At 35.0% G+C, this 24,847-nt stretch overlaps 1 protein-coding gene across 5 annotated transcripts in view; it reads right to left on the bottom strand.

Annotated features, from left to right (window-relative positions):
* TANC2 (tetratricopeptide repeat, ankyrin repeat and coiled-coil containing 2) overlaps positions 1 to 24,847 on the bottom strand; it is a 649,103-nt gene that overhangs the window by 408,747 nt on the left and 215,509 nt on the right. Inside the window, exon 1 of one of the 5 annotated variants that reach the window (XM_074224433.1) lies at positions 827 to 8,175. The exons of the other annotated variants lie outside the window; for them this stretch is intronic. Within the exon in view, the coding sequence (XP_074080534.1) occupies positions 827 to 854 (28 nt within the window). The 5' untranslated portion in view covers positions 855 to 8,175. Of the gene's footprint in view, positions 1 to 826; positions 8,176 to 24,847 lie in introns of those variants that run through there. 5 annotated transcript variants of the gene reach the window in all.

Genomic DNA, 24,847 nt, shown 5'->3' with positions numbered 1-24,847 from the left:
CTCCTCAACCTCCTGGCTTCCTTCAGCACTCAAAATCCTACCTTCATCAGGAGGTCTTACTGGCCTCCTCCCCTGACCCCTCTTCCATGCACAATGTCCTTCCCCTGAGATTATCTTTCACTTATTCTCCATATATCTTAGATATGCATTTGCATCTTGTTTTCCCCATAAGAATTTGATAAATAAGTAAATATGTCTGTGTTCTTTAAAAACTTTTATCTAATTATATATTACACAGTCATAAATTGAGAAATATCAGTTATTATTATGGTAGAAAGATTTTGATTCTTATTTATTCTATATATTCATATATATACACACACACACACACACACACACACACACACACACACACACACTTGCTATCTCCTCAGAATGTAAACTTGAGAAGAACTGTATTCCCAATGCCTAGCAAAATTCTTGCTCTTAGTAGATGCTTTTAAAAAACCCTTGTGATGGATTGGTATAGTTCCCTAATTTTAATCATTTATATTTTCCAGCTAATACAAACCTTAAAATGCAGTAATTATCTGCCAATTTTTGAAAATATTATGCTAAAAAGCAAATTCTTAAAGCTGAGAAGTATGTGAATTTTGTTCTATAAGCATTTAGGATCAACCAAAAAGAAAAAGTTCTAAATTAAATTTCATTCAGAATATGAAATACCATATAAGAGAGCAATACTACGAAACATTAAGTACAGAAAAATAGGTGAGAAATATTTGGAGGAATCTAACAATTTCTTAAAAGTCAATATAATCCTGATACTATCAGAGTTTTAAAAATTCTTATTCTATCATCATTTTTCCCCAATTGAAAAACTTACCTTTTTTCTGAACCTTATGAAAATTCATGAGAAGTCAGATAAAATTTCAGGGAGACAAGTAAACAGTTGAAAATTCCAGAAAACAAATGCAACATTGTCCTGAGAAACTGAAGGGGAAAAAAATCTAAACTATATTATACTATACTATTTTATAGTATATTTCAATTATCTATACATCTGTAATACAAAGTCAGAATACTACGGAGATCTGCTTCCACTGTTTTGTTTTGCCTAACACACAATTCACACATAAAACCATCCCAGGCTTAATCCCTACATCTACATTTATGGACAAAACAGAAGGTCTTCTGTTGTTAGGCACGTCATGTTATTTTCATAATACTGATTACCTCATTTCTGGGAAGAAAGTATAGCTGGGCTGTGATTGAGAAGGTGGAGTTTATTCACCTAAATGGAATTAAAGATGTTAACTTCAAACAGATTTTTTAACTTACTGAGTGAAAAGCTTTGATATGACTTAGACAAAAAAGTCAGGAAATTTTTGACCTCCTAAACTGGTGACAATATTTCAGAATAAAATCTATATAGGCAAAAGTTACTAGCATTTGAAATAATCCAAACATATCTATATTGTTGTTTAGTCATTTCAATCACGTCCAACCCTTTGTGACCCATTTGATGGTTTTCTTGGCAAAATCCTGGAGTGCTTCACCGTTTCCTTCTCCAGCTTATTTACAGATGAGGAAATTGAGGCCAATAGGATTAAGTGACTTGCCCAAGGTCAAATGTCTTAAGTTATATTTTAAGTCAGATCTTCCTGACTCCATTGTGAATGTTGAATTAAATGTAGACACAACACTGCTAATACAAAACACTCAAAACCAGGAAGTCGTTTAATCATTCAGCCAACATGTATTTATTGTCAGACACTGGTAAGCACTGAGAATACAAATACAAATAGAAAGTCAGTCCATGCCCACAATGAGCTGGGATTTATATTCTAATTGGGAAAGACAACATATAAAAGGAAACTGAAAAAGGGGAAGGATAGCTCCCCCTACCCAAAGTATCCAGCTCCAAGGTATGACAAAGTCAGGATACAGATCAGAGAAAATGAGACAAGTTGTTCTGAGAACAGTCAAACAATCAAAGCTAGGGTGCACAGAAGAAAAATACTTTCAGAGTGTGAATACCAGGACTAGAGAGAGTTTTTGAAATGTAGATGCTTTTTGATCATGGTAGAAGTTCAGAGAACAGTAATGAACTTAACTCATGTAATGAGATTGACTCACTTTACCTCAATCACTTATAGATATGAGATCCACTATCCTTTTTAAATGTTCTTTAAACACAAACTTTCAGGTGGAAGTAACTCCCTTTTCCACCAGGTCTATCCAGGACCTTGATGAGAATACTTCTTAGCACTGAGAGCTGACTCTTGATAGTTCCAGACCAGATACTATAAATTCTCTTACTTGTTATTTTTCAGTCTTCATAAGTTATTTTATTCCATTCACTATAAGTTATTTGCAAAATTAAAATATCTATAATATGTTAGATTGCAAATTTATGTTTTTCCTTAATTCAGTCTAAGGGAAAAAGAGCAACAAATGAAATCTTTTTTAATGTAATAGACAATCTGGAATACTTTTGAGTTCCATAATCATTTATCATTGCATAAAAACCCAAGTACTAAAATATATTTATTCCTTTCAGCACTTAACACTATGTTTAAAGCACAAGATTTTACAGTTTTCAAAAGACCGAAATTTATACATCATTTATACTTCTGTAAGCCCCTTATCAGGAAGGGTGCCATTGGAAAATATAGTTATTTACATTGGAAGGAGGATGGGAGATGGATGATCGTGGGAGATGGAAGCCTCCCTAGAAGGCAGAAGCTCAGGAACTTAGGAGCCTTCATCATGGACTGGTATGGTTGGTCAGAGAGTATTTCTAAGGAAAGCATTGGTGCCTGAACTGAATCTATTTATGAAAGACTAAACCCTTGTCTGGCTCACTGACCCAATTAAAGACCTGCCTGGACCATAAAGACTTGAATTTAACTCCTTTCCTTTGACTCACTGCTGCCTGGCAAACTGGCACTACTCATCTTCAAATTTTCCCTACTTTTGAAAAAAATCTTGCTTACTTGCTTTTTAGTATTTTTATTGCTCCTCTGTTTAGAACTTAAAGCCCTTCAACCTACCTTTCTATATTTATTTATTACCCTCCACATATTCTTGCCATTTCTCACACATAACATGCCATCTCCCAGGCTCCTGGCTTCTGCCCTATGTCTAAAATTCACTCTATTCTCATGTCTACTAGAATTGCTAGTTTCCTTAAAAGCAAACTCAATCCCCCATCTTCTGCATAAAGACTTTTATGATCCCAATGTCTTCTGGCATCCCCCCAAATTATTTTTTATATAATTACATACATATATACTGCTAATAGAATATTATGTCTCTGAACAGAGACGGTTTCATTTCTGCCTTTGTTTACCCCAGTGCCTTGTACAGTAATAGATATTTAATAAATATTTCAATAGTAATCACATTCCTGATAAGTTCTCCAAAATATAAAAAGATAATGCTCTAATGAAAAAGCAGCAGTAGAAAATGGGGAAAAAATTGAGCTTAACCCAATTTTCTAAGAAAAGCAAAACTGTCTCTTTTAGAATTAACATCATTCAGTAACATGGGAATTAAAAAGCAGAAGTTTTTTCATGCTATTTAACCTTTTTTTCAGGGAAAGGAAGTTTAGTACAATTATTCACATTCACTTGTCAGAAATAAAATAATATAGTTGAAAAATTAGTGACATGAATTGATTTTGAAATCACTAATTACACACACACACACACACACACACACACACACACACACACACACAAATATTTAGGTCCTTTCTTTTTGTCTTTGACTTTTGTGGTATCTCAAGAGATACAATACTTGTTTGTGTCCATCACATATTATTCTAAAAAAATGATAAACTTAGAAAGTTATTTATATATATATATTATATATTATATACACACACACACACACACACACACACACACATGCATACACACATACACTGAAGGAGAGGAGAACCAGGACAGCAATTTACATGATTAAAACTATGGAATTTGGATTTAAATATTCCAACTTTTGGTGAGCCACAAAGGACAAAGACAATCTTGAAAGAAATCATCCAGAATAATTTTTTTGTCTACTTGGGATCTCAAACTTATAAAATGAACATTATTAAGATTTCTTGGAATTCAAAAGATAATGTTATGATAATAGGTAATCTGTAAGTTGTATTTACCATTTGGGAGAAACTATTTTTCTGAATATCAGTAACTACAACAGCTATCATGGGTTGAACTATCATCTCTGAGCATATGAATCCCAAATTAACATTTCTAATCTTTATTTCTCATCTGAGCTCCAGTCTATACTTCAAACTACTTCCCAGACATCTCTACCTCAAATTAAATGTCCAAAAAAGAATTTAATGCTTTTTTTCACAGAACTATAACAATTCTCCATTTTTCTCAATTCATTTCTGTTTCTTAGAATCCCATCTTCTACTTCTTTCAGTAGACACCATGTCTCTACCTCTAAACTCTTATCATACTGTGTAATTATTTATAAAATAATCTGTACTGATTTACCTGTGAACACAGTTTATTTCCTAAACAGAATACAAGTTGCTTGAGGACAAAAACTATCTCACTTTTATATCTACATCTGCAAAGGGACAAGTTAGATGTTTGATTGATGGTTACAGGAATTTGTTAATAGCCCTTAGTTAGTGGTTAATGATATTTGAAATTTATCCCATATGACTACTGTGCAGATTAAGATCCTGCCATTAAAGTTTCTTTTTATGTCTTAGAAGTACAATTTCTCTAATATTCTTACTGAGCAGTAATATTCTTACTGAGCAGTGTTATCAGAGTGAGATGTCATCTTTACCAGAAATTTATAAGAGAAAGACACCTGTTTGGCTCTGATGGCTTTCTGTTTAGAAAAATTAAGTTTTATTACCTAGTCTCTAAGTAGCACTTCTATAAATATGGGCTTAAAATAAAACGAGTCAAGGCTGCCAGTAAATGGCATAGAGCAATCAAGTCAAATATGCCCCCTACAGAGCAGTCAGCAATCTCAAGTGAAGCCAGAACCAGATTAAATGTAATTGGAAAATTTTAACATAATAAATGAAAATAAAATTAAAAATAAATAACATTAGTTTAAAACTAAATATATTACCTCTGAGGATCCTTAAGAACAGACTAGTGACCCCATTTCTATTTGAGTTTGACACCACTTTTGTAGAGTATCGTCTGCTATCTATAAATTTGCCATAGTTCAAGGAAATGAAACTTTTACATAATATTAGCCCTCAACCAGGCTAATGATACCCACTACATTACATTTTTCATTGCCTCCTACATAGTTCACTCCAAATAATACTGCATATAAAAACTAACAAATCCCTATTGTAATATTTTCAGAAAATCATCTGAAATAAAGATAAAATTGCTTTACTTTACTGAAGATGTTAAGTTGAATATATTGCATGTTATATAGCTTACTCCTTGCCTTACAAATAACTGTTTCCCTTTCACTGAGGAAAAGAACATTAGGAAAGCAAAGTAGGTGACACAGTAGGTGAAATGGATAATTATCATCACAATCAATAAACATCTGTCAAGCATCTTCTAGGTGCTGAGCACATTGTTAAGCACAGAGGATACAAAAAGGGACAAAAGACAATCCCTGCATCAAGGTGTGTTTTGTGTGTGTGTGTGTGTGTGTGTGTGTGTGTGTGTGTGTGTGTGTGTGTATGTGTGTGTGTGTGTGTGTGTGTGTGTGTGTGTGTGTATATCAAGAGAAAACAGTTAATAATTAACTGAGGGAAGGCATAAGAATTAAGAGGCACTGGGAAAAGCTTCCTGTAAAGAATGGAATTTTATGGTGAACAGAATATGTCTTCAGAAAAATCTAGAAAGACTTACATGAACTGATTCAAAAGTCAAGCAGAACGAGATAAGCACTGTACATAACTGCAATATGATCCAATGATCAACTGTAAATGACTTAATTATTCTCAGCAGTACAACAATCCAAGACAATTCCAAAGAATTTATGATGAAAATGCTATCCCCCCTTCAAAAGAAGAAGTGATGAAATCTTAAAGAAAATCAAAGAATACTTTTTAAGGCAATGGAGTTAAGTGACTTGCCGAAGATCACACAGCTATGCAATTATTAAGTGTCTGAGGTTGGATTTGAACTCAGGTACTCTGGATTCCAGGGCCAGTGCTCTATTAACTGTGCCACCTAGCTGCCCCAAAGAATACTCTTTTAAAATTTTAAAAAAATACTTTTTTGGCCTGTGTTTTTTTCAAGATATGTCCAATATGGAAATATATTTTGCATTACTGCACATATATAACCTATATCAAGGTGCCTGTCTTTTGAATATGGGGTAAAAGGTGAGGGAGGATTTGGAATGCAATTTTTTTTAAAAGAATGTTAAAACTTATTTATTACAAGTAAGTGGGATTTCAGGTGGAACTTAAAACTGGAGAGATCACAAGGCAGAGTTGAGGAAGGAGCGTTTTTCAAGCACAAGGGATGATCAGATAAAAAGCCAAAAGATGGTGTGTTTTGTTTCTGCAAATCCAAAAAGGCAGGGTCACTGTATTGAAGAGTATGTGGTGGGGTGTAGAATGTAAGAAGACTGGAAAAATAACCAACAGCTAGATTATAGCCAAAAAGAGGGTTTTTTTAAGTTCATAATTAAAGATTTTATTTATTTTTTTTACAAATTTTCCCCAATCTTACTCTCCCCTCCCCACAGAAAGCAATTTGTCATTCTTTACATTGTTTCCATGTTGTACATTGATCCAAATTGAGTGTGATGAGAGAGAAATCACATCCATAAGGAAGAAACATAAAGTACAAGAGATAACAAGATCAGGCAATAAGATAGCAGTTTTTCCCCCCCTAAATTAAAGAGAATAGTCCTTGAACTTTGTTCAAACTCCACAGTTCTTTATCTGGACACAGATGGTATTCTCCATTGCAGACAGTCCCAAATTGTCCCTGATTGTTGCACTGATGGAATAAGCGTGTCCATCAAGGTTAATCATCACCCCCATGTTGCTGTTACGGTGTACAGTGTTTTTCTGGTTCTATTCATCTCACTCAGTATCAGTTCATGCAAATCCCTCCAGGATCCCTGAATTCCCATCCCTCCTGGTTTCTAATAGAATAATAGTGTTCCATGACATACATATACCACAGTTTGCTAAGCTATTCCCCAAATGAAGGACATTCACTTAATTTCCAATTCTTTCCCACCACAAACAGGGCTGCTATGAATATTTTTGTACAAGTGATGTTTATACCCCTTTTCATCATCTCTTCAGGGTATAGACCCAGTAGTGGTATTGCTGGATCAAAGGGTATGCACATTTTTGTTGCCCTTTGGGTATAGTTCCAAATCTTTCTCCAGAAAGGTTGGATGAGTTCACAGCTCCACCAACACTGTAATAGTGTCCCAGATTTCCGACAACCCTTCCAACAATGATCATTATCCTTTCTGGTCATATTGACCAGTCTGAGAGGTATGAGATAGTACCTCAGAGAAGCCCAAAAAAGAGTTTTTGTATTTGATCCTAGAGGCAACAGGAAGTTTACTGAGTAGGGGGGGCTAGTGACATGATTGGACCTACACTTTAGAAAAATCACTTTGGTGGCTGAATGAATAAAGATGGATTGGAATGGGGAGAGACTTGAGGTAGACTTTTCCAGCAGCAGGCTTTTATTGCAATAGTCCAGGTATGAGGTGACAAGGAACTGCACTAGAGTGATGGCAGTGATACAAGGAGAAGAGGACACAAAATAGAACCCTGAAGGAAACCTCTGGTTAGAGAGTGTAATCTATATGACAATCCAACATAGGAGGCTTGAAAAAAAAGAGAAGTCTGATAGGTAGGAGAAAGTGGTGATTAGAAATCCAGAGAAAAGAGTATTAAGGAGGAGAGAGTGATCACTAGTGTTAAAGGCTACAGAGAGGTCAAGGAGAATGAAGCCTGAAAAAAAGGCCACTAACCTAGATATCACTGTTAACTTTGGAGAGAGTGGTTTTGGTGGAAAGATAAAACTGAAAGCTGAAATATAAGGGATTGAGTACCATAGTTAGCAGAGATGAAAGGATCTGTGTACTTATTTTATTTCTTTCCATTTTTTTAGGTTTTTCCAAGGCAATAGGGTTAAGTGACTTAACCCAAGGTCAAACAGCTAGGTAATTAGTAAGGGTCTGAGTTCACATTTGAACTCAGGTCCTCCTGACTCCAGGGTTGGTGCTCTAGTTGCCCCTCTTTAAAAGTTTTTTAACCAGTGTTCAAATAATTTCTTAAAATTATCCTACTATCACCTCAATTATTTAATATTAAAAATAGAATGTTAGCTATAGCAATTCAAGAAAAAGAAATTAAACAAATTAAAATAGACAATGAGGAAACAAAACTATCACTCTTTACAAATGATACGATGGTTGATGGGGTAGTTAAGAATACCCTAGAGAAGCAATTAAAAACTACTTGAAATTATTAACAACTTTAGCAAAATTGCAGGATACAAAATAAACTCACATAAATCATCAACAATTTTATGTATTATCAACAAAGTCCCAGTAGCAAGAAACAAAAAGAGAAATTCCTTTTAAAATAACTATAGACAATATAAAATACTTGAGTCAACCTGTCAAAGACAGACCCAGGAACTATATGAACATAACTATCAAATGCTTTTCTTTTTTTTGAAAGATTTTATTTGAGTTTTACAATTTTCTCCCATTCTTGCTTCCCTTCTCCACCCCTCACAGAAGGCAGTTAGTCTGTTAGTCTTTACAATGTTTCCATGGTATACATTGATCTCAGTTGAATGTGATGAGAGAGAAATAATATACTTAAGGAAGAAAAATAAAGTATAAGAGATAGCAAAATTACATAATAAGATAACTTTTTTTCCCCTAGTTTTTTTGGTCTTTGTTCAAACTCCACAATTCTTTCTCTGGATACAGATGGCATTATCCATTACAGATAACCCAAAATTGTCCCTGGTTGTTGCACTGATGGAATGAGCAAGTCCATCAAGGTTGATCATCACCCCCATGTTGCTGTTCGGATGTTACAGTGTTCTTCTGGTTCTGCTCATCTCACTCAGCAACAGTTCATGCAAATCCTTCCAGGCTTCCCTGAATTCCCATCCCTCCTGGTTTCTAATACAACAATAGTGTTCCATGACATATACATACCACAGTTTGTTAAGCCATTTCCCAACTGAAGTACATTCACTTAATTTCCAATTCTTTGTCACCACAAACAGGGCTGCTATATCAACTGCTTTTCACACAATAAAGTTAGATCTAAACAACTGGAAAAATTTTAATTGCTCATGAGTAGATTGAGCCAAAATAACTAAAGTGACAATTCTACCTAAATTAATTTATTCAATGTCATACAATCAAACTTTCAAAAATTATTTTAAGGAGTTAGAAAACATTATCACAAAATTCACCTGGAAAGCAAAACTTATGAATATTAAGAGAATAGAAAAAGATAAACTATCCATATCAGATCTCAAACCATGCTATAAAAGTAGTAATCATCAAAATAATTGTTTACTGGCTAGGAAATAAAGTAGTAGACTAATGGAATAGATTAGATAAAAATTATACAATAGTAAATGGCTATAGTAATATAGTATACAATAAACCCAAAGATACGAGGTTTTGAACCAAAAACTCATCTGACAAAAACTACTGGGAAAACTAGAAAAGACTATGTCAGAAAATAAGTGTAGTATAAGTATATACTGAGATGAGGTCAAAATGGGTACATAATTTACACAAAGAGGGTGATACCATAAAGAAATAAGGAGGGGTGGCTAGGTGGTGCACTGGAGAGATTACTGGCGCTGGAGTCAGGAGTACCTGAGTTCAAATCTAGGCTCAGACACTTAATAATTACCTAGCTGTGTGGCCTTGCGCAAGCCACTTAACCCCATTGCCTTACAAAAACTTAAAAAAAAAAAAGAGAGCATGGAATAGTTTATCTGTCAGATTTATATATAAAGGAAGAATTTAGGACCAAAAAAGATAAAAAGAGCATTACAAAATATAAAACATTATAAAATTAAAGAAGTTTTTATACAAACAAAGCCAATCCAACCAAAATTATAAGGAAAGCAGAAAACTGGGAGGGGGGGATTTTTGCAAAAAGTGTTTCTGATAAAGACCTCATTACTCAACTATACAGAGAATGGAGTCAAATTTATAAAAATACAAGTCACTTCCCAAATGATAAATGGTCAAAGTCTGCAGTATAATGAGGACAGCAATAGAGACGAATGGAGGGAGTTGTTAAGCTGTTTATTGAAGGAAGGAATGGTAGGCTAGGTCAGAACAGACTCCAGCAGTGAGTAATTGAGGAACACACTTTTACTAGGGTATATGCTACAGGAAAACAGAGTGTTGTGGTTTCCATAGAGATTGAGAGTCATTTGAAGTCTTCGTGGAGGTTGTGGACTATTTGGGTTTCCATGGGAGTTGAATTGTTTGAGGTTTCTTATGAAGGTTATGATTCATCTTCTCAGGAAAGAGTCAACCGAGCTCAACTGGGCAAGAGTGAAACCCAGGTCTGGGATCCAACAAATATGAATAGGCAGTTTTCAGACAAAGCTATCCACAGACATGAAAAATTGTTCTAAATAATGACTGATCTGGGAAATGTAAATTAAAACAATTTTAAGCTACCACCTCACACCTTTTAGTGTGGCTAATATGACAAAAAGGGGAAATTTTGGATGTTAGAGGGAAATGTGGGAAAACTAATGCACTGCTTGTGGAGTTGTGAACTGATCCAAGCATCATGAAGACCAATTTGGACCACTACTAGGTCTATATCCCAAAGAAGTCAAAAAAGGGGGAAAAGAACCAATTTGTACAAAAATATTTATAGCAGCTCTTTGTGGTAGCTAAGAATTGGAAATTAAAGGGTTGTCCATCACTTGGGAAATGACTAAACAAGTTGTGGTATGTGATTGTAATGGAATACTGTGCTATAAAAAAATTCAAGGAGGATTGATTTCAGAAAAATCTGGACTTACATGAACTGTTAGTCCAGATTTTTCTGAAATCATCCTCCTTGAATGTTGTACACAGTAACACTGTATGATGTACACAGTAACACAGCAATATTGTATGATGAAGAACTAGGTGGCGCAATGCACAGAGCATTGGTCTTAGAGTCAAGAGGATGGGAGTTCCAATCCAACCACAGTCACTTGACCCTTATTAGCTGTAGCTGTGTGATCTTGGGCAAGTCACTTAACCTGACTGCCTTGAATCCAGGGCCATCTCCAGTTGTCCTGATTCATATCTGGCCACTGGATCCAGATGGTTCTGAAGGAAAAAGTGGGGCTAGTGATTTAGCACAGCACCCCTTCACTCATTCATGTGGTTATCATAGTATCCTCTCCCTGATTCATGATCTTCTTCGAGAGCAGAGTACAAACATTATGGCTTTCTCAGCAATAAAATATCCAATTCAATCTCAAAACACTAATATGAAGAATACCATCCACCTGAATAAAAGGTAAAACATGCCATTTTTTCACTTTGTTCCATTTTTCTTTTATTCGAGTCTTACTATACAAAATTATTAATATGGAAATATTTTACACATTTGCACATGCATAATCTATATCTGATTGCTTAGCATCTCAGGGAAGGGGAGAAGAGAAAGGGAACTCAAAACTTCAAAGAAAAATGTTTAACAATTGAGGAAAAATACAAATGGCCACCTATATGAAGTTTTAAAAATTCAGATCTTCACTCTCAAGGAGAAAGAAGTGGCATTATTACTGAATATTGGGGGAGTTGGAAAGAAATTTTTTTTGGCGAAGATAATATCCTGGCACTGCAGTGAGATCTAATCTGAGGTCTGACTATAGGTGGCAGGAGGTCTGATTACATGTAGGCCAAGAGAAGCATATGGATAGACAGGAGGAGGCAGAAAACTCTAGGGTAAAGGTCATGATATCCTTATCCTAAAAGACACTGTTATTGAAGGCTACTGTACTTTACACAAGCTAGTTAAAAAACTATTGGGCCTTACATAAACTTGTCACTTAAACTATGTTTGTCAAATGTAGGTACAAGAAGGGCATTCTAAGGCCTATGTATAAAAATAGTTCCAATTAATTCTTATGTATGCTGTATTTTTTGCTTTCCCTGACTTTAGTTTCATTAAATTTCCCCCATCTTGTCAAATTTTTTGGAACTCAGGTTTAATTTTACAATGTAAAATGATGATGCAAAGAATTTTTTTCACTGGACTTAATATATATCCCTGGGCAGCTAGCTAAATGGTACAACAGATAGCACATCAGTCCTGGAGTCAGAAAGACAGGAGTTCAAATCTAATCTCAGACTAGATTACTAGATTGGCTAGATTACTGGGGCTGGGTGAACCTGGGCAAGTTACTTAAATGGTATTTGTCTCAGTTTCCTCACCTATAAAATGGGGGTAATAATATTACCTAGCTCCTAGAATTGTGATAAAGATCAAATGAGATATTAATCATAAAATGCTTAGCACAGTGTCTATAATATGGTAAATATTGTATAACTATTAGTTGTTATTATTATTATATAATTTAACAAAGAACTATATGAAATATTAAAGCCATAATAAGAAGACCTTGAGGCCCTCTAGGCTTACAAATGTGAAAACTTGATTCAAAGGCTCAAAGTGATTTGATCAAAGTCACATGCCTAGTTAAAGGCAGGAAAGATGAGTGTGAACCTGCAATTTATATGTTGTCTCCCCCATTTGTAAGCATTTTATAAATGTCTTGTTCATTGACTTAACTGTTAAACAAAGGACTTTTTAAATGTTTGTCAATTAATTTAACTGTTATCAATAAAAGTATGTAGAAATGAGACTCCCTCAAAACAATTCATTCTGTTGTCATTTTTGCTATTGTCAGTTGGGTTTTTAGTCTTTTGTCATGTGAAAAGGTTGAACAAAATAATCTTTAAGATTCCTTCCAACTCTAAATCTATGATCACATTACTTGTCATCTGATCAGGGTAGGGAAACTCAGGTTAAGAGACTCACATAATTGATAGAAATGAGCAAGTAGTCTGTATCTGAGAGTTTAAGAATTATTTAGAGGCATTGAAAGGAGACGTGATTTGTCTTTTGCTGGTCGAGTAAGAATTAGAACTTAAACTTGCCTAATTACAAGTTAATCATTTAGCCAATTAAACAATCAATAAGTCTATTAAAGTTCTATTGCATTGGGCGGCTAGGTGGCACAGTGGATAAAGCACCGGCTCTGGAGTCAGGAGTACCTGGGTTCAAATCCGGTCTCAAACACTTAATAATTGCCTAGCTGTGTGGCCTTGGGCAAGCCACTTAACCCCATTTGCCTTGCAAAAACCTAAAAAAAAAGTTCTATTGCATATCAAGAACTATGATGGGGACTTGAGATATAAAGAAAAAAGTAGAACAGCCCCTATCCTCAAGAAGTTTATATTCTTATAGAGAAAACATTAAATATACAAGAGTAGTAGTCAGGATAATTTTGGTTTAGACTTTCACAAGCATTGTGAGTAAAACCAAAGATATATAGATTATTGCCTAGATAGCGTTCTAGGCCTAGAGTCAGGAAGACTCCTCTTCCCAAGTTCAAATTTGAACTCAGACATTTATTAGCTGTGTGACCCTAGGAAAGTCCCTTAAATCTGTTTACCCCAGTTTCCTTATCTGTAAAATGAGCTAGAGGAAGAAATGGTAAACTACTCCAGTATGTTTACCAAGAACACTCTTAATGGGGTCATGAGTTGGACATGGCTGAAAACAACTAATTAACAACAAAGTTCAATAGTTATGGTATAACATGGCAAAATGGATAGAGAGCTAGCCTTGAAACTTCAAAGACCAAACTGGCAATGATACCAGCCAAGTCTGTTAACTTTTCAGTGCTCTAGGCAGACTCAATCAATTATTAGCAGAAGATATTTCCTAAGAGTTCCTTATTTCTAAGAATCCAGTTCCAGTTCCTATCCCTATGTTAGTAGTGATATAATCATTTCTACCAGAACAAAAGCAAGAGATGGAAAGCGGGGGGGGGGGGGGGGGGGGGGGCAGGAAGGGGACATGATATGACAAGGCAAATGACAAGAGCCCATGTTAATGTTGATTTGATTTGGGGGATGGTTGAATGGGATGTGAAGTGTGGTCTCGGTAAGAATTTTTCACTCACACACTTACAAATGAGGGTATCTCAGCCCTGAGACAGAACCTTAAAACTCGGTGGAATAATGTTCCCTCTTTTCATTATGTCATATTTTTTTTTAATCCAAAGGTACAATAGTTATTGAACAGATATAGTTCTAAACTTCTACCCTTATTCCTAGGGGTCTGCCTTAGTTTCTTTATCTGTAAAAATGAAGATAATAACATCTAATGAGAAAACTTTAAAGCACTGTGCAAAACTTAAAATGCTATATAAAAGGGAGGTTAGGTGGTGCAGTGGATAGAGCACCGCCATGGAGTCAGGAGTACCTGAGTTCAAATTTGGCTTCAGACACTTAATAATTACCTAGCTGTGTGGCTTTGGGCAAGCCACTTAGCCCCATTTTCCTTGCAAAAAAACCTAAAAAAAATGCTATATAAAAGCTAGTTATTATGAATTACTATTACTATTCACTGGACTAGGCTTGTGACAATTTAAAAAACCTGAAGCCTATGAGCCTCAGGGACCTCTATGCTACATTTTCAGTAGTCTGCCTGAATGATGCCCCCATTACAGACATTCTTTAAAACCTCTATGCTTCTAGTGTCTAGCATATATCAGATGACTGCCAAATATCTGCTGACTGAACTCCTTATTGGATTATATGATTACCCTAACCCCTACTTATTAGCATCTTTTTGCCTGTGACATCAGACACATGAAGCTAATCATAAAATGATATATTTAGAAAATAAGAATCTTTCCTCATTTTTAAATATAGGGAAATTGAAGTACATCAGTCAAGGGATTCATTCAAGATCTACAGTGCATATGTATTTGAGGTGGTATTTGAGTGTACAGTCATCCTAGAGTTCAAATCCAGTACACCATATGCACTAGATCATGCTGCCTATTACCTGAAAAAGAGCCATTACATCTCTTATAAAAAAGTCACGTATTTTTACTGCCTCTGGACATTGCAAGTCAGGCATGCAATATCTGTTGAGGAGGAGTAATTGGAAGCTCCAAGAAGCTAATAAGCATGTTAGTTTGAGGGAGGTCCCTCCAAAGGATTGTTGTCATTGATGCCTCCCTTCATTTTTCTGGCTGGGGCTGGAAACAAGCCAGAGTTCAAAACACCACTATGATTGTATCTTTTCCTCATTTCTTTGATGTTTTATTTTAGGCATTGAGACTACTCAGTGGGAGTTAAAATTAATACAATAAAAAGGTCAGTTGCTTTATGCATTCCTGGTCACTGTAATTTTTTGATAATATTCCCATAAGTGTTATAACGCTATCATGGAGAAAAGCAGGAATTCTACTTAGATTAATGCAAAGTTTTGCTTGGGGGGGGTGGGATGGGGTCGGTCAACTTGGATTTAAAATTGAATAATAAAACCATTCTTCCATTCACCAAATGGTGCAGAAGCATCTTGTAATATAAGAAGTATTCACCAAGATGAACTAGAAAACATAGAATTCCCCTTTACAAGCAGTATACAAGAGAAGAGAAAGCCAAATGGAGCTGGGCTTCTGAACAGACAGAGGAGATAGTCACTGAGATGGCCTTATTTTAAGGGCTATCTCAATGATCTTAATGACCAAAAGAAAATAAAAGTCCTCAAAAAAACATAAATTAATGCTTAAAATTTCCTCTGTTTGAAAGAAGTTGTTTCTAGGTAAAATTCAATATAAATCATTTATATTTTAGTGTTAAATGAGTCTATAAATCCCTTTCCTAAAAGTTTTGGAGTTGACCAGGAAATTGCATATCAAAGGGATGGGAGGCATCAGAGAGTAGACAGATGAGGAAAAAGATTAAAGTGGAGAGCACTGTAGTCCACAATTTTACCAAACCTTTACCTCCCAATATATAGGGAGAACTGGCACGAAAACAAAACCATGAGACTATTGTTTTAATATAAAGAGGCCTCAATAGGAAATAACTATGTTGACAGAAGTAAAAGAATCAGAACCTGAATTAACAGAGAAGAGAATGTGAAAAAAGGAAGAAGATGAAATCTAAAAAAAAAAAGGTAAATTTGGAAGGACTTGAGGGGAAATTAAAAGAGGAAAAGGAATCAAAAGCTAAAATAAAATGATTTGAAGAGTCAGACTTGGGCAGAAGAACATGAGAAAAAAAGAAGAGGAATATTTGTAAAGCGAAAATTTTGCAGGGAATGTTATTTCAGAAAAAAATGAGCTCTAAAAATTAAATTCTATAGATGACAAAAATTTACATAAAAAACCCAAAAGTTACCATTTGTACAATACAAAAACACTTTGTTTAGCAAATAATTATGATCAAGGATTTCACCTTTCGGGGGGCAGCTTGGTGGCACAGTGGATAAGAGTACCGCCCTGGAGTCAGGAGGACCTGAGTTCAAATATGACCTCAGACACTTAATAATTGCCAAGCTGTGTGACCTTGGGCAAGTCACTTAGCCCCATTGCCTTAAGTAAATAAAATTTTTTTAAAGAGGGATTACACCTTTTCTTACTTTTTTCTGTTAGAATTCCAGAAATAGAACTATTAATGATGAAGACAAAAGAAATTGAAGACAGTGGTGAAAAGACAAACTATTTCTACTTTCTGACTAAATGAAAGTTTCCTTACAAAATAATGGAGAATCAAACAGTAAAGTAGGAGGATCAGTCAACAACATTCATTAAGTGTCTAATATTGTCCTTCATAATTGGGTTCTTAGTATCCCTCTAAATTAATGAAAAATAATTCCAAATTCCTGTTATTTCAAAATAACAAGAGAAAACAAAAAATAGAGACGAGGTGTCAAGCTACCACACAACTTTACTTCTATCTCTATTAAAAACCTAGGGAAATAAGTAAATGAATAGGAAGATGCAGCAGATAAGCTGACAGGTTAACTCACTGATTAGTTCCTGAGATAAAAGATTTATCACAAAATTACAAAGTTAGACAAAACACTAGAAGCCACCAAATGCAATCTACACAGAACCAATAATCACCTCTTCAATAATTCCAACATAAAAGTCATGAAGTTTCTGCTTTAAAATCTCTGGGGATGAGGAATCTACTATTTTTCTGAGACAGCCATTTTGCATTTGAACAGTTACAATTGTTAAGAGTTGTTGCAGTGATTAGTGCAACTCCATGATCAGCGAAGTCTCAGGGAATTTATGTTTTAGGGATAGGAGTCAACCCATAAGAATTTATAAAGTAAATAAAACCTAATTAAGGAAAAAAAGAAGAGAAAAGGTTTCAGATGGAAAGTGGACATCTAAGTGGCTCAGTGGAAAGAGTACTGGACCTGAAGAAGTCAAGAAGATTCACTTGGCTGTGTCTCTCTGGACAAGTCACTTAACTATATTTGCCTCAGTTTCTTCATCTCTAAAATGGGCTGGAGTAGAAAATGGCAAACTACTCCAGTATCTTTTCCAAGGAAACCCAAGAGGTTGAGAAGAGTTGGATATAACTGAAAATGACTAAACAACAACAAAAATGTTCACTTGCTCTGAGAGGATACAAAATGAAGTATGTCTATGTAGCAACTGCAAATCTAAGAGGGGGAAAAAAAAAGAAAAAGATACAAAATCTATAAAATACTCCAGTCATTTTTCTGAAGCATTGTTAGAAAATTTTGTTAAAAAAATCAAAACTGATTAAATAACTAGAGGAACATATTCAGTATCAACTGCTTAGTTGAACCAATATAATATTAAAACGGTAACATTACACATCAACTTATAAACTAAATAAGAATAAGATTCATTTAGAGAAATAAAAGGACTAGAATTTCAAGGGAAAAAATGAAGGGGGAAAATAGGAATTAAGGAGGAATATTATTTTCAAATATCAAATTATATTGCAAAGCAATAATCATTAAAACTATTTGTCTTGATTAAAAAATAGAGATCACTGAAACAAACTAGATAAGGAAGAAACAGAAACAACTGAACTCAGTAATTCAGTGTTTAAAAACCCTAAGAACACAATTTACACAGAGACTGACTAGAACTGCTAGGAAAACTAAAAAGCAATTTGGTAGAAACTGGGGGGGGTTGGTTTTTTTGGGGGGGGGGTTGCAAGAAATGAGGTTAAGTGACTTGCCCAAGGACACACAGCTAGGTAATTATTAAGTGTCTGAGGCCGGATTTGAACTCAGATACTCCTGACTCCAAGGGCCGGTGCTCTTATCCACTGCACCACCTAGCCGCCCCTAGAAACTGGGTTTTTTAAAGACTAATGTTATACTATATATTACAATGAATGTAATTTTAAATGAATAGGTAACCTGGTAATTAAAGGTCTTGACATTAAAAAAAATAGGGGAGTTAGATAAAAAGGGAATGAGGGTGATCACAAAGGATAAAATAGGTAAAATTCAACTCCTTGAAATTGGAAAGCTTTTGCATAAAAAAAATCAATTCAACTTGAATAAAAAGGTAATGGGGGAGGGGTATATTTGCATCCAATATCTAAAAAATTATTTCATATTCAGGCTATATAAAGAACTGAAATATAAATATGAAAGAGTAAAAATCATTTCCTAATAAATGAATGGTTGAAGAACATAAACAAAAAGTTGTCAAAAGAAAAGCAAATTCTCATCAATTACCAAAAGAAAAACTGCTCCAAATCACTAATTCTAAAAGAAATACACATTAAAAAAAAAAACCTCTGAGGATAAAAGTCAACATATCAGAGTTGAGGAAGCAGGTGGGTTCTCCTAATATTCTCCTCCAAACAACATTAAAATAACTCATCAAATCAAATTCTAGAATAGCAGTAAACAAAAAGTCAGGGTGAGACATTTTTCCAATGTAAAATAAGTTAGGAGAGCAAAAGGAGAGATAGGGTAGAAGCTAGTCTAGAGTCCATGTGGCAGCAACATCAGTCATTGGCTTTGGAAATACAAACAACAGCTATAGCAGCTTCAGGAGATTTCAAGGCAGATGGGGGATCTGGAAACTGATCAGAAAGAGATTTTTATGGGATCTAATATTAGGTAAAGTATGTGACACTGTTTGACAACGGCACTGGCCATACCCACACTTCCCAGTAATAGTCAGAGAGGAGCATGTGAAGTTAAAAGGGATCTGAGGTGCCAAGAAGTAGTATCACTTGTTGTCCCAAGGGATTAGAGGGCTTTTCTAGATAAAGACCAGATCATAGACAAGGAGAGCAATGAACCTTTTCCCTGGACCAAACTACCTTGGAATCACTAAAAGTTTCCAAATACCCAAAACTAGTCCTGAAAACAATAAAAAGAAAAAAATACTTGAAGCTTTTTTTTTCTACTGCAGGAACTGAGCCCAACTTTAACATAAAATTCAATGTGAAGAAACAGATTGGAAAATGAGCAAACAACAAAAAAAGAACCTTACCATAAAAAACTATTATGGTGACAGGGAAGATCAAGACATAAAATTCAGAAGAAGACAATAATGTCGAAACAATTACAATCAAAGCCTCAAAGGAAAATACTTTGAACTGGACCAAAGCCCAATAAGAATTCCCAGAAGAGCAGTGTGGTATGGGGCAGCTAGGTGGTATGGGGAAGCTAGGTGGTGCAGTGACAGAGCACCAGCCTTGGACTCAGGAGGACCTAAGTTCAAATCTGGTCTCAAACACTTAATAATTATCTAACTATGTGAACTTGGGCAAATCACTTAACCCCATTGCCTTACAAAAAAAAATTAAATCAAATAAAATCAGAGAGGCAGAAGGAAAATGGGAAAAGCAGTAAAAGCAATAAAAGAAAATTATGAAGGGAGAATTGGTAACTAAGAAAAGAGGTACAAAAACACTGAAGAAAATAATGCCGTGGGGGAAAAAAAAACAGAATTGGCCAAATGGAATAAAAAGGTGCAAAATTTCACTAAAGAAAGTAATTCCTTAAAAATTAGAATTCAGCAAGTGGAAGCCAATAACTCCACAAGACATCAAGAAACAAATAAATATATAGAAAGAAACAAAGAAACAAAAAAATAAAAACATAGATAAAATGTGAAATATGTCATCAGAAAAACAAACTGACCTAAAAAATAAATAAGGAGAGATAATTTAAGAATTACTGGGTTGCTAGAATTAAAGAAAGAGTTAGGTATTATATCACAAGAAATGATCAAAGAAAGGGGTGGCTAGGTGGTGCAGTGAATAGAGCACCAGCCCTGGAGTCAGGAGTACTTGAGTTCAAATTCAGCCTCAGACACTTAATAATCACCTAGCTGTATGGCCTTGGGCAAGCCACTTGGCTCCCATGTGCCCTACCAAAAAAAAAAAAAAAAAAACCCTTAAAAAAAAGAAATAATCAAAGAAAACTGCACTGCTATCCTAGAATTAGAGGGTAAAATAGAAACTGATCTGGAAAACAGATTGAGGAGAAATATAATTAAGAATTACTGGACTACCTGAAGGCCATAATCAAAAGGATTCTAGATGTCAATTTTCAAGAAATTATCAAGAAAAATTGCCCTGATATTCTGTAGAACCAGAGGGAAAAATAGAAATTGAAAGAATCTAGCCAATCACCTCCTGAAAGAGATCTCAAATAAAACTGATGTCCATCAATCCATGAATACTAAACAAATTATTGTATAATAAAATATTAGTAAACCATATCAAATGATGCAAGTGAATATGAGAGAGAAGCACGGAAGATTTATATGCTGAAAGTTTATAAGCTGAACTGAATGCTGTGAAAGTTATATGGTGAAACTGAGTTAGGAAATTATAATAACCAAGCCAAGACATCAAAGAAAAGATAGGAAAATATACCTCCTTCTATTCTTTGTGAAGATAGGGAAATCTGATAAGAAATAAGGTTAATGTTTCATTTACATTTTGCAGAATTGCTTTCCACTCTTTTTGTTTGGGAGAAGGGAACAGATGAGGGATATATTGAGAAATAAGAGTAATTAAGAAAAAAATTTTTTTTTACTTAATGAAATTCTAAAGACAAACAGAAATAGTTCTGATGAGAAGAAAAAGGGGAGAGTTGTATAAAAATAACATGCAAATGTATAGGGAATTCACCAACCATTGAAGACAGACCTCCCCATACCTTTCGTGTGTGTGTGTGTGTGTGTGTGTGTGTGTGTGTGTGTTTATGTGTTTGTGTTTGGTGGGGGACGAATGTAACCAAGTAAACAAATTTCGGAGATTTCTCAAGGTATGAACAGAAAAAGCTTTATTCATTTCTCAAGAAGCAGGCCTCACTCAGTCTTAAAGATGAAGAATGAGGCAAAGAGACAAAGACTCTAAGGGTCATATATCCTAACTTGTTTTCCCAACCTCCCCCCCAACTGACCAATCCTCATTAGTGAGGAATGTGGTCTTCACAATCTAAATGCTTAAACTAATCTAAAGAAAAAAGCATATAACTCAAACAGAGACAGGAATACCCCGAGGAATGTATGGACACCTGGACTTCAAAAGATAAGACAGGGTCTGATTCTTTACATTTCCGTCATGATACCCCAGAAGCTGCTTGTCAGGGGAGGAGAGGCAGAAGAGTTATAACACATAGTTCAACTATTTCTAATCTATAATATTCTACTGAAGAAATCTCAGGCCTTATCCTGTGTGTGTGTGTGTGTGTGTGTGTGTGTTTGTGATTTGCATTACAATGTGAGCTTGAGGACAGGGACTGCATTTTTTCATTTCTTTGTATTTTCAGTGCTTAATACAGCATCTCATAGATAATAAGAAATTAATAAATTAATAAATACTTGTGACTGACTGGGACAAGTAATTGAGGAATACTACAAAAGCATATCAAAATCTTACTGACATAATGTCAAATATAAAAAAAGCTTTAAATGGGCTAAAATGGGCTTGGGAAATTAAGAAAAAATAAAAGTGTATTTTGGAGGGTTTTTTGCAAGTCATTTCTCAAGGGAAAAACAGGATCAAAGAAGGGAAAGGACAGGTTGGATGTGACTACTATAAGTGATGAAAGAAAAATGGCAGGGTTCTTATCTCTATTTTCTCTGTCTAGGGAAAAGATTTTTGGATTCAAACTGTCAAAATAAAAGTAGCTAACATAAAGAAGTTGAAATATAGTACCTAGCTTGATGAATTCAAGTCACCTGGCCCAGATGAACTTGCATCCTTGGGTAGTGAAGAAATCTGAATATGTGAGTGCTGAACCATTGTCTCCACCCCCTCCTAAAGAATGGGAGAAGTGTGAGAAGACTGGAGAAAAACAAAGCATTTACTGATTCTCACAAAAGGAGAAGGAAATCAAGCATTCGTACTATCAGTTAACAAATGACTTTAATTACTGTAAAAAACCTAAAATTATTATTAAAAGGATAGTGAATATTGAAAAAAATTTAGAATAGGGATGGTTTCGTCAAGAAAAGGTCATGCCAGAACAAACTCTTTTGCTTTTCTTACAGTCCTACACTAGTAGAACTGTAGATTTTTATACTGTTTATATACCTTGGCATATAGACTGAAAAAAAAATCCCTTTTGATATTCTCTTGGAAATGATATAAAATAGTACAATTAGGTGAATACAGAACTGGTTGGATAGCTAGAACCCCAAAATAACCCTCAGTGGTTCAAGTCTGGAAATAAATTATTCAGAAATCTGTGATTGGCCCCATGTTGTCTCACGTTTATTTCAATGACTTGGAAATAAAGGCAGATATGGCATGTTTATCAAATCTGCAGATACCACCAAGACACACTTCTCACTCTCCCCCACCTCTGTGTCCCACCCCACCCCATTCTTCATTACTACCTATGTACATTTCTCATTTTATATTTCAAAGGTTTCTCAAAATTAACAAGTCTAAAACATCACTAATGAGTTATCTTTCCCCACAAATCCGTTCCTCTTTCTAACTTCACTACTTCTATCAAGGTCATCACCATTCTTTCATTTGATAAGGTCTGAAATCATAAAAATCACTTTCAACTTTTGACTCTCCTAGATCCTTTATAATCAATTCATTTCTAAGCAAATCCTTTTAATTCCCAATAGCTTTCGCACCCATTCTCTCTTTCTCTATTCATATAGCAATCACTTCAGCTCCAATTCTCATTGACTCCCACCTGGTCTATGGTTCTTAATTGGTCTCCCTGTTTCAAGTCTCTCTTCTAATCTTCCCTTCGCACAGCTATCAAAGTGAAGTAACTAAAGCAGAGTTCTGACTATGTAATTACTTTGCTCAAAAATTGCCAGTATTTTTCTAATGTCTCTAAGATTCAAGACAAACTCCTCTGCTTGGCATTTAAAGCCCTTCACTTTCTCCACCCAGCTTATTTGTCCACTGTTATTACCTATCATTTCCCTTTATATTCTACATTTCAACCAAAATAGTCTACTTCTTGTTCATTGTACATAATATGCTAGCTCCCATCTCTGTGCCTTTGCACAGATTTTTCTTCCATGTTTAAGATTCACTTTGTCCCAACTTCTTCCTCTTGGAACAAAACATAAAAGATCTAAAAACAAAAGGGGAGGTCCTACTTGTTTCTGGAAGCCTAAAAGAAGCAAAACATCACCCAGAGGGAAAAAAAAGAGAAGGCTCATGGAACATGTAAACTATGAATATTTTCCTTTAGAGAAAGTTGAACACAGAAGAAGTGATGTTATGGATCCATAAGAGTTGTCAAATGAAAGGTTCATCCAGTAATGGTCAGAAGAAGAAATGAATGAGTAGGTTTAGTAACTACCTAACAAGATGTACAGTAGCAGCTATTTATCTACATAAAAATAAGAAAAGAAAGTCACACTGTCTTCCTGGGATATGGAACCATGTACTTATGATGTGAAAAATAATCTCCCAAGGCTTGCCAAAACAGATGACTAAGGCTCACTTTGATTCTTGCACAAACCTGTGCACAAATTATACTGCCTAAAGATATCTAACTGCACTTCTGTCTTTAAAATTTTTAAATTTTTTAGTTTTTAGGTTTTTGCAAGGCAAATGGGGTTAAAGTGGCTTGCCCAAGACCACACAGCTAGATAATTATTAAGTGTCTGAGGCTGGATTTGAACTCAGGTACTCCTGACTCTAGGACCTGTGCTCTATCCACTGTGCCACCTAGCCGCCCCTAACTGCACTTCTAAAACTCATGAAGGCTTGAGAAAGAACTCAGGATCCCAGGTTGTGCTTTCATTATTGTTTCTAAAGGAAGACAAGAGATCCAAAAGACAAAGAGCAATATGGGCAGTGAAGAGAAGATTAAGAAGATGATATCTGAAAACAAATTTAGATTTTAGGACTGTGAACTGTAGATATGATATCTTAACCCTCTGCCCTCAAACAAGTTAAACTGGTTTTTCTTCAACAGGCACTGAAATTGTACTTGAGATTTAATTAGCTCCAGAGTCTAAAACCTCAGACTAGTCTCACTTCTTGCATGCATTAATACAAAGAAAGACTCCCAATGGTTCAACCATTTTAGAGTTCCATCAACAATGTATTAGGGTATCTATCTTTCCACTATCCCTCTAAGATTTATCATTGACCTTTTTTTTATCATTTTTGCCAATTTATGAGGTTTGAGGTAAAACCTCAAGGCATTCTGATTTCTATTTCTCTTATTCCAAGTGATTTAGATATTTTTTCCACGTCTCTGTAATTTTTTTTTCTTTTTTGTTGTACCATTTAGAAGATGCTATAGGTCTTTTAACTCTAGTTTCTCCAGAAATTTGTTGAGGGATACTGAAGTCTCCTGTCACTAATGTTTAAGGCTATGTTTTCTTGATGCCCAGATTAGTTTCCTTTATGAATTTGATGG

The sequence above is a fragment of the Macrotis lagotis genome, chromosome 2 (genome assembly GCF_037893015.1).
Source record: "Macrotis lagotis isolate mMagLag1 chromosome 2, bilby.v1.9.chrom.fasta, whole genome shotgun sequence".
NCBI classification, from domain to species: Eukaryota; Metazoa; Chordata; class Mammalia; order Peramelemorphia; family Peramelidae; genus Macrotis; species Macrotis lagotis.
Note: the sequence above shows the minus strand (reverse complement) of the source record. Positions and strands in the feature narration are given on the sequence as shown.